This window comes from Haliotis cracherodii, unplaced genomic scaffold, assembly GCF_022045235.1.
Source record: "Haliotis cracherodii isolate W230 unplaced genomic scaffold, xgHalCrac1.p SCAF_3, whole genome shotgun sequence".
NCBI lineage: Eukaryota > Metazoa > Mollusca > Gastropoda > Lepetellida > Haliotidae > Haliotis > Haliotis cracherodii.
This window is the reverse complement of record NW_027266286.1, coordinates 57,370,654-57,380,969: the sequence shown is the minus strand read 5'-3', so window position 1 is coordinate 57,380,969 and position 10,316 is coordinate 57,370,654. Positions and strand designations below refer to the sequence as shown.

Here is a 10,316-nt window from a genome sequence, read left to right as displayed (position 1 = left end):
AAATCAGTAATTCACAATAAAAAAGTGAATTTCTTAAAACCCCTTAATTAACGGCAATAGCATTTCATTTGTTTAAATTTGTTCGAAAACAATTAGTGTTTAATAGGCCATTAATTGGTATAGCACAAGCAAATTTATAAAAACATATTTAAACAAAAACATTCCAACCCGTTAGCTTGTTCAAACAGGTTACGCAAAGCTGGTTTGAAAGTACAGTTGTAACACTTGTAATCTGTAGGGGGTAAGTAAAAATGAACAAATGGGAGCGTCGTTTGAAGTCGATTTCCAAGAAACATAGTCATACTTTCGTTTCAGCCTAAATGCGTCATTCTGAAAAGAAATTTGCGTCTGTCAGCAGATAATATGACCTAGAAAGATTACGTTTCTATGAAGATAGCAGGCTAGGCCGGCCAATCACTTAAGTGTTGACTGATGCATTGAACTGTTGAAGAATGAGGGGGGGAATTGTACTATGAATGATGATATTGGCCGACTGACATACATACATGGATAATGTGATCATGGAAACGCTCAGATTGTCATGTTAGACATTTTCTCATTATATGAAAACCACGAGCTAGACATGATTACATAATTGCATTCACCCGTGAAGATCCGGAGTAGAATAGGTCTTCAGCCATCAATGCTTTCCGTAAGAGCAGACTATACTTGACGTAAGAGGACTAACGGGGGTCAGACTGGCTGACTTGGTTGATACATGTCTTCGTATCCCAATTGCGAACGATGCTCATGATGTCAATCACTGGATTGTCTGGTCTAGACTGGATTATTAACAGACTGCCGTCATATAGCTGGAATATTGCTGAATGCGGCGTTGAAGAAAAATAAAAAAAAACATGATTGCATTAGGAGCATTCTGGGAATGGATCCAATCAACAAAGGGACTCTGCTTTCATAATTGTGATAAGATTCCTTATTTATAAAACCAGGACCAAACCCAGGTACGCTGTATGTCAACTCTGCTTTTAAACCAGAAGTAATTAAGTAAGTTACATCATGTATCCTGCATACGTTTTTCAGACAAATCCAGGCGACGACAATGTTGACAAACTGAAATACATGGACCACGTGACCATGGAGACTCTCCGACTGTATCCTGCTCTGGTTTGGTAAGAAAGGATAGATTCTGTAATCAAAGATCATTCATAGAGATCAGCATACCAGCATGTGTCATACTGATGTTACGAAACTTGTGTCAGAATTCTTGTATTTACCAAACGAGAGCGAGGGGTTTTCATAAATTCAGACGCTAGTACGAAAGTCCGTTTGACACACATGCGAATGTAATCATTTCTATATCACCCATTATTTCTTTAGAGCTCCCCTTTTGAAAAATGCACTGATCACAACCGCTGTCGTAGAAAACCACAACTGGTGATAGACATCAACAATCTTCAGCAATGATCTCGTTTCTAGTGTGACGTCATGTCACAATAACATTCGAGTGACGTCAATAATGCCATCCAGATGACATAAACAATTCAATGGTGTAGGTGAAGAAGTGATATTTGTACAAGTGCACAAACGATTTTTATGAATGAATACACAATGCCATGGAAGCCGTGCCAATTCACACTTGTCAGAGGGGTACTCAAAGTACGTGATCTAGACTACCAGTTGTCGGACTTTCATTTTTGTGGAAGCCTCGGTGGCTGAGTGGGTTAGATCACTGACTTTGTGTGCTGGCGATTAGGTGCCTCACTCTGGCAAGTGTGGGCTCTAATCCCGGACGGGACTCAACCCATAAAAGTACGAGAATCTGTACTTTACTAAGAAAGTGTTATCCCAAATATAGCATATGTTAGATTTTTATGAAGTCACTTATTTCTCCCCCTATTGATATTCAAGCAGTTTACATACGAAAGTCTTTCCTCAGATGCCCTGGCATCATGTCTATGAGTGTGCTCGATTGTGGTCTTACATGATTGCTGTTAGCAATTAATATCATGGAAGGGGACACCAGAAATGGACTCCACACATTGAACCCAATGTGGGGAAACCGACCCAGGTCTTCGTGTGACGAGCGAACGCATTAACCACTTGGCTACCCCACTGACCCAAAATATGTGTAAGAATGTATATGAAACCATGACGTTTTGAAATGCGGTAATTGTCACTTTGGGCTGTTGAGTCATCCTTGTTGTTGTACACAGATAAAATTGTCGTTGTAATCTGCAATAATAGAACAGTGTCTGTCTAACTGTTGAAGGGGTGCTGTAAAGGTTACTTTGATGGTGTCTATCGCCCCCCTCGTATTTGTCCAGCTATACCTGTAAGTTAACTGCACCTATTGATCTGACTTTTTATGTACATCCCACTCCACAAAAAATTATATCGAGCTTGTCAACAACTATACTATCACTGTTCATTTATCATGCTATCTTAATTAGAATATGACCTGTTAAACAGATCCGAAACCACTCCCGAAAACAGAATTGTACTATGGGCCTGAGGCCATTCAGTATCGAATAAAACTTATCCTTAAGTTCACTGCACCTTCGTGTATAAGTGAGTGAGTGAGTGAGTAAGTGTGCTTTAAGCCGCATCAGCAATAGTCCAGCTATTCGCGGATAGTTCATGTATAAACAGTGAAGACGGTAATGCTGTTGAATAGGGTTGTCTATTGGGATTATATTCACTATTGCAATAGTATTGTAAATAGTAGTAAACCAACTTTAAGACTTTAAGGCTTGGTAATTATATGAACCAGTGCAAGTCCAATAGGGGATAGAACAGGACACATCAGCATGTCCTGTAGGGAATAAACAGGACACACTAGCATGTCCAGTTGGGGATAGAACAGAACACACCAGCATGTCCAGTTGGGGATAAACAGGACACACTAGCATGTCCAGTTGGGGATAAACAGGACACACTAGCATGTCCAGTTGGGGATAAACAGGACACACCAGCATGTCCAATTGGGGATGGAACAGGACACACCGGCATGTCCAGTAGGGGATAGAACAGGACACACCAGCGTGTCCAGTAGGGGATAGAACAGGTCACATCAGCATGCCCTGTAGGAGATAGAACAGGACACACCAGCATATCCAGTAGGGGATAAAACAAGACACACCAGCATGTCCTGTAGGGGATAGAACAAGACACACCAGCATGTCCTGTAGGGGATAGAACAAGACACACCAGCATATCCAGTAGGGGATGAAACAAGACACACCAGCATGTCCTGTAGGGGATGAAACAAGACACACGAGTGTGTCCAGTAGGGGACAGAACAGGATACACCAGTGTGTTCAGTAGGGGATAGAACAGGATACATCAGCATGTCCTGTAGGGATTAGAACAGAACACACTAGCATGTCCAGTTGGGGATGGAACAGGACACACCGGCATGTCCTGTAGGGGATAGAACAGGACACAGCAGCATGTCCAGTGGGGGATAGAACAGGACACACCAGCGTGCCCAGTAATGTATAAACAGGACACACTAGCATGTCCAGTTGAGGATAGAACAGGACACACCAGCATGTCCAATTGGGGATGGAACAGGACACACTGGCATGTCCAGTAGGGGATAGAACAGGACACACCAGAATGTCCAGTAGGGGATAGAACAGGACACACCAGCATATCCAGTAGGGGATAAAGCAAGACACACCAGCATGTCCTGTAGGGGATAGAACAAGACACACCAGCATGTCCAGTAGGGGATAAAACAAGACACACCAGCATGTCCTGTAGGGGATAAAACAAGAAACAGCAGCATGTCCAGTGGGGGATAGAACAGGACACACCAGCATGTCCAGTAGGGTATAAACAGGACACACTAGCATGTCCAGTTGAGGATAGAACAGGACACACCAGCGTGTCCAGTAGGGTATAAACAGGACACACTAGCGTGCCAAGTTGGGGATAGAACAGGATACACTAGCATGTCCAGTAGGGGATAAACAGTACACACTAGCATGTCCAGTAGGGGATAGAACAAGACACACTGGTATGTCCAGGAGGGGGTTGTCCTCAAGAAGCCCGCTATGCTAGTGTTACTGCAAGAATACGACTACAATTAGACAGCTGCAGCTGCATGCTCTTGTGTTGTTGTGTATGTCAGCGGAAAAACATGTTTCGTGTTATGAATAATAGAATCTGTCATTTGTCTCTTTGAGTGATAATTTCATTCTTCCAACAGTCTTTCTTACAATATATTCGTGCAAAACTTTTAACAAATAACACACATGTGAATTTAAACTAGATTATCATGTTTCATATAATTCACCTTAACCTTTTCAACATTATTTACACAAAACTACATTCCGGAATGTTTTACTGAATGCATCAAAAAGCACTGTTTTGAAGACAAATCGACATTTCAAATCGAGAAAATATCTAGCAGCCATATGTAATGAAAATCTATTCCCAAACCTTTCATAATGTGATGGAACAACAGAAAGTAAGTCCATCCGTCCGGTGTGGTTAAAACACATGACTCGCCAAATCACTGGGGCAGTTTTTAATAAATCATGTACATATTTCTTTCCATTTGCTGTTTTCAAGCGAAATGTCAAATTGACATAATCAATAAAATGAGAAATACATACATTTACAGAGTACTCAATACTATCAAAAATAATACAACGCCGTATTGGCCGGCATGAGTGTCCAAAATATTTTTTAAAGTGTCATTTTCGAAGACTCACTTGTATCTTCAATTGAAATCAGGTTCTTCAGCACTTTTCCTATCCCTATTCCTCATCTGTTTCAGCAAGAAAACATCTCGTTCAAGGTATGAATGTCACAAAATGCTCCTATGATTCAAAGAAATGTCACACAGTCATGGTGACAAAGAGTAAACAGCCCCAGATTACATCTTTGTAACTATTTCTTCATGTCGATGGCATACACATAACCTTGACCAGGGCAATGGTAGTTGCTTGATTTGTGATCGTTGTGCGGATGATTGGCGGGGAGTTTGCTGAGGAGCTTATTCTCCTTCATCCCAGGGTTCTGGGACGGCGCATAGTAAGCCGTCTTCCCTTTGCATCCATCACTCTTGTAGCCAGACATTCTTGAAGACATGTCACTTGTGGCTCCAACTCGAAATCTGCCGGGGTCGTGCTGGACTTTCCTCATCAAAGCAGCCTGAGTGACTTGCTTCTGCTTTATGGATGACGAGGCTTGTCTTTTACTCATATCGACAGTTTGTAATCCACAACACTTGTCGTCTTGAGTTGGTGAGTAACAGTGAAATAATGAGAGTCTCGTTTGAAGTCGATTTCCAAGAAACACAGTTGTACTTTCGATTCAGCTTAAATGCGCCACTTTGAACAAACATTTCCGCCTCTTAATATGATTAACATAGATAACGTATCAGTGTAGACAGTTACGGAAGCGTAGTAGGGCTACGGTGAAATCTTTTACTTTAGTATACCAAGTCAGCGACCCGTGAAGATTCCTGGGTAGAATAGGTCTTCAACAGCCGGTACTCGCCGTAAAAGGCGACTATGCTTGTCGTAAAGGCGACTAACGGGATCGGGTGGACTTGGTTGATACATGTCATCGATCCCAAACATTTTCGCCTCTTAATATGATTAACATCGATAACGTTTCTGTGTTGACAGTTACGGAAGCGTAGTAGGGCCACGGTGAATTTTTTTGCTTTAGTATCTTCCACGTAGGACTTACTATCTCCTACGTAGGTCTTACTATCTCCTACGTAGTACTTACTTTCTCCTACGTAGGCGTTAGTATGGCCTAGAATCACTATCTCCTACGTAGGACTTACTATCTCCTACGTAGGACTTAGTAAGGCCTAGAATTAATATCTCCTACGTAGGACTTAGTATCTTGGAGAAAGGAAGTCCTACGTAGGAGATAGTAAGTCCTACGTAGGAGATACTAAGTCCTACGTAGGAGATACTTAGACAAAAGATTTTCACCGTGGCCCTACCTCGCTTCCGTAGACAGCAGACCAGGCAGGCCAAAGTATTAAAAAAAGCAGCGTTGTCACTATCCCCCGCCATGAGGCACATTCGAATTCTGTTTGTTCATATAGCAGTGAACATAAACTACAAAAAGAGTCCTAAAAGCCTAAAGAAGAGATCGGCATTTGGGCCACTCTATGTCATCGGAAAACATGGCTAAATGTGAAATTAATACACACAAATTCTGTCATCCGTAGTTTCTGAGAAAACTTGTCCCCATTGCACATACTATGCATTAAGAAAAATGACATGGATCAAGAGCCTTAAAAAGACATTTTTGACAAGCATCTCTTGGATAAGTATGTGTTACAGTGATCTTAATCATTTGTTTGTTTGTTTGTTGTTTAACGCCGCGCTCAGCCATATTCCAGCTATATGACGGCGGTCTGTAAATAATCGAGTCTGGACTAGACAATCCAGTTATTTACATTATGAGCATCGATCCACGCAAATGAGATACGATGACATGCATCAACCAAGTCAGCGAGTCTGACCACCCGATCCCGCTAGTCGCCTCTTACGACAAGCACAGTCGCCTTTTACGGCAAGCATGGATTGCTGAAGACCTAGTCTTCCCGGATCTTCACGGGTCCACTTATTTGTAGCTCAGTCATGGCATATGCTTTCGACAAATTGTAGTTTAAAGACATTTCATCAAATAACGAGAAATGAAATGGCCATTTCAGTATCATGTATTCTTCATTTCGACATTATATATGTTTCATCGTCAGTTCCATTTTTACTCATTACTTCTATTTCTCAACAATTTGTAGACCCGTGAAGATTCCGGGGTAGAATAGGTTTGTTTGTTTGTTTGTTGTTATTGCTGAGTGCGTCGTTAAACAACAAACAAACAAAAACAAAAAACAATTTGTAACCATTTTGTATGTGACTCCGTTTGATCCTGGCAATACCGTTCACTATAAAAATGGTCCGGATTGGTATATTCTACAGTTGGACTCGAATGTATTTTTCCAGAGGGCAGGATTTCCGGATCAATACTGTCTTTACCATCGAGGTTTCACAACATGGAAAATTGTAGCAACACAATCAAGTCTACTCTCCAACAAAGGAGGAATAGGTAATAGACTGCTACTGGAGATAATTGATTTTCTTATTTTCACTTCGACATTGATAGCATATCCAATTTAGAGCTCATCTATTTTTACTTATGTTATATATAAAGATCAAATATCTCTGAAACCTACAAAGGACAAGTACATGCATGTTCAGTGTATGTTCAGAATACCGAATCTATTTAGTTAACTGACTTGGCCAAAAGGAGAAGTAGGAGTAGGAATGGACTGAAGACGAAAAGTTTTTCGGCTGAATCTGAAAATGAAAGGTATTTAATTAGTAGAACAAGTTTTAAAATATAAACCTGGATAATCAAATTGGACACTTTAGATGATTAATCTTTTGAATATCAAGACTGAATTTAGCAATATTCACTTCCTTGATAATTATATATCAATTATTTAACAGTATGTTATCGTTTTAAATATGTGTATTTAAACATGAAAATGTACATTTTTTTCCTGGTCCTGAGTCCCGTCGTGTGACGCGGAATCCCTTTGGGATAATGAGCAGAGGAACATTCAATCAACTTGTTTTCAAGTACAAGCAAGTAGAACGTTTTGTATAAAATAAATAAGAAATCGATTCAAAATTGCCGAGAATGTACTCTCTGCAGCCGTTCTGCTCAATATAACTCTTCACAGAATCGAGTAAAGATGAATCTATTCCGCAATCTTCGATGACTCCTTTTTCACAGTCAATATATGCCAAGGCAACCCTAATAAAGTATTTCACAAATAGTTGATAACAAGTGTTTCATTTGTAGGTATTAGTGGCATGCTGTGCAACAAAAATGATGGGCTGCTCACTTAACCTTGGAAAAACAAGCAAGTATACCTTTTGTCCTTTTCAATAAAGGACCGTCAGTTCGAATCAGTATTTGCCAGTATACTACAATACCCCCTGAAAGACATTCAGGTGAACTACTTGAGATCAAATATGAAAAGAATGCACTTATGTTTGGAATACAATCTATGATAGATGAAAACAATTATGTTCTAATGATTCGGAAAATATGTGTTCTATATCAGGAACACATTATTTTTGTTACTGTATCATTAAAAAATGATATGCGTTAAAATGATGACATTTCACATATAAAGACAAAGAGAAGATACTTACGGGCACACGTCCTGGATAGTTAAATCATCCTGTGATAAAAGTCCTACGTAATTCTGCATTTCTGAGGAGCAGGCATTTGCGTCACATGTACCTTCCACACTGATGCTGAGAGCTGTAATGAAAGAAACCTGATCTATCGTCACGTCATACTCAACGATACAGGAGAGTTGATATGGGGATTAATGTTGCCTTTAAGATTATGTCGCTCTTGTAGTGACGTGCATGTCTGTGGCTGCTGGTACTAGTGTCAACTTATGCCGGTTTTATAGTGCTAGCCCACCGTAGGACAACAGTGTGAACAGAGTTGCGTTTAACGCCGTTTTTAACAGTATTCCAGTTATATCCCGGCGTGTCAGCTTAATGTGGGAGGAACACCCGAAGTGATGCAGGTCTCAGACGTTTAACGCTTCGGTGAAACCCACGAGCGCGGATACGGTGCTGACAAACCTAGAAACATAATCGGGGCGAACCAGAATTCGAACCCACAATCATAGGTTTCTGGCATGCCCAAGGGAAGCAACTCTGCACAGCGAATCGCGGCGCCTTAGACTATTGGGCCACCCGCGCCCCCGAGTACAACAGGTTTCCCTTGTCACACATTATACCGACTCTGAGCCGTCCTTGTTATATCCCCTTGCTGCCGCGCATCCGGTAGGGCAACAAGTACCATTTGTTTTACGTCTTCGGTTTGACGCACCTCCGAGCAGACGCACCTTCCACTTGACCAAGGAGGCGGTTACTTAGGAGGCGGTTGCAAAGGTTGTATTGTTACAAAGTAACCGCCATGTCAGAAATGTGAACGAAACATTAAGGCTGGAAAACTCTAAATTATGTAAACGACTCATGTGCAACTTTTAAAATCATGAGTTTCAATACGTACCAATCACGCATAGGGAAACTATCACCAGTTTAGAAAACATGTTGCTCTTCCACAGGACCTCCAAAATGACGTTTTACTGGTACACACCTGAGATCAAGTTTGCAATTTTTTTCTAAAACACATCTCCGGGCTGTGTTATCAGTAATCTGTAACAAGTAATGAATACCGATTGCAGCAATTGGACGAGGATTATAGGGGCCATCTCACAATCATGTGTACGAAGTTGGCGATGGTGACTGACAAGGGACCTAAGTGCAATTTTATTGATGATCTTCACCCAATTTCAATAGTGATATCCACTCAATTGTGGTATTTTAGATTTGTATTGATTTGTAGAATTCGTCTTTTTGACATTTTGGATAATGTGCAGGTTAAAATATGATAACGTCCTGCATACCGACCAACGCCTGCTCACGTGTGTCATCAAACACCCAGCACTATCAAGGCACTGTGTCAAATCATGATTGTTTGTAAGCTTATGTTAGAGGGATAACTGATTTGAACTTGAGAACGGAGCCTGATAAATGATCAGTCACTGTGACATGAAGAAAAATTATATCATCTTTGTCGATGACACCCACATAACCGTTGCAAGGGCCATGGTAATTGCTTGGTTCCTGAGTATTGTGGGATAATGATTTGCAGACAGCTTGCTGAGCATTTTCTGAACCAAAAACGTCCACTTGCCTTAACAAGTTACAGCCCTTGCCATTTCCAATGAAAGTCTCGTATTGTTTGATTGGTGCATTTTAAATGGTATATGCAAACACTTATTCTATATTATAGGGGTGAGGGGAGTGGTGGACGGGAAGTGGTATTGCTTGAATATCTCTTGGACAAAAACCGGTCACTGCTTCAAGACCTACTCTGAAAGTTACACAACACATTTTGTATGACACCAAGCATGTCCAGAGATCAATTTGTTGGTGTTCCTTTAAACCTAAGGCAAACTATTGGATCAAGTGTATTCCCACTCCAGTTGAAACCCGCACAACCACCACGAAACCCATTAACAACCCAATACCTCACCCCAACCACCCACCCCAACACTTAGAAGAAAAAACCCCAGGAAAATATCAATTAGAAATATCTATTCAGTATCTCGACGGCGTGTAAATAATCAAGTCAAGACCAGCAGAGTTTGAAACAATAATAAATTACATTCTACAAAATCAGTAAATCACAATAATAAAATGAATTTCTCGAAGACCCCTTAATTAACGTCAACAGCATTTCATTTTGTTTAAATTTGTACGAAAACAATAAGTGTT

At 40.7% G+C, this 10,316-nt stretch overlaps 1 protein-coding gene across 1 annotated transcript; it reads right to left on the bottom strand.

The window, feature by feature from the left end:
* Positions 1-5,989: 5,989 nt before the first annotated feature.
* On the bottom strand, positions 5,990-9,153 carry LOC139475116 (uncharacterized). Its single transcript, XM_071258367.1, has 4 exons — positions 9,046-9,153; positions 8,166-8,277; positions 7,655-7,761; positions 5,990-7,298 (listed from the first exon to the last, which is right to left on the bottom strand). The coding sequence occupies exons 1-4, from the start codon at positions 9,083-9,085 to the stop codon at positions 7,225-7,227; spliced, it is 333 nt and encodes a 110-aa protein (XP_071114468.1). The 5' UTR covers positions 9,086-9,153; the 3' UTR covers positions 5,990-7,224.
* Between the last annotated feature and the right edge of the window lie 1,163 nt (positions 9,154-10,316).

What these genes read in the sequence shown, in the direction of transcription:
- LOC139475116 (XM_071258367.1), bottom strand. Translation starts at nt 9,085, where the DNA reads ATGTTTTCTAAACTGGTGATAGTTTCCCTATGCGTGATTG. An exon ending in ACTATCCAGGACGTGTGCCC is followed by an intron (nt 7,762 to 8,165) that starts GTAAGTATCTTC and finishes ATACTTTATTAG; the next exon opens with GGTTGCCTTGGCATATATTG. An exon ending in TATTGAGCAGAACGGCTGCA is followed by an intron (nt 7,299 to 7,654) that starts GAGAGTACATTC and finishes TTTCATTTTCAG; the next exon opens with ATTCAGCCGAAAAACTTTTC.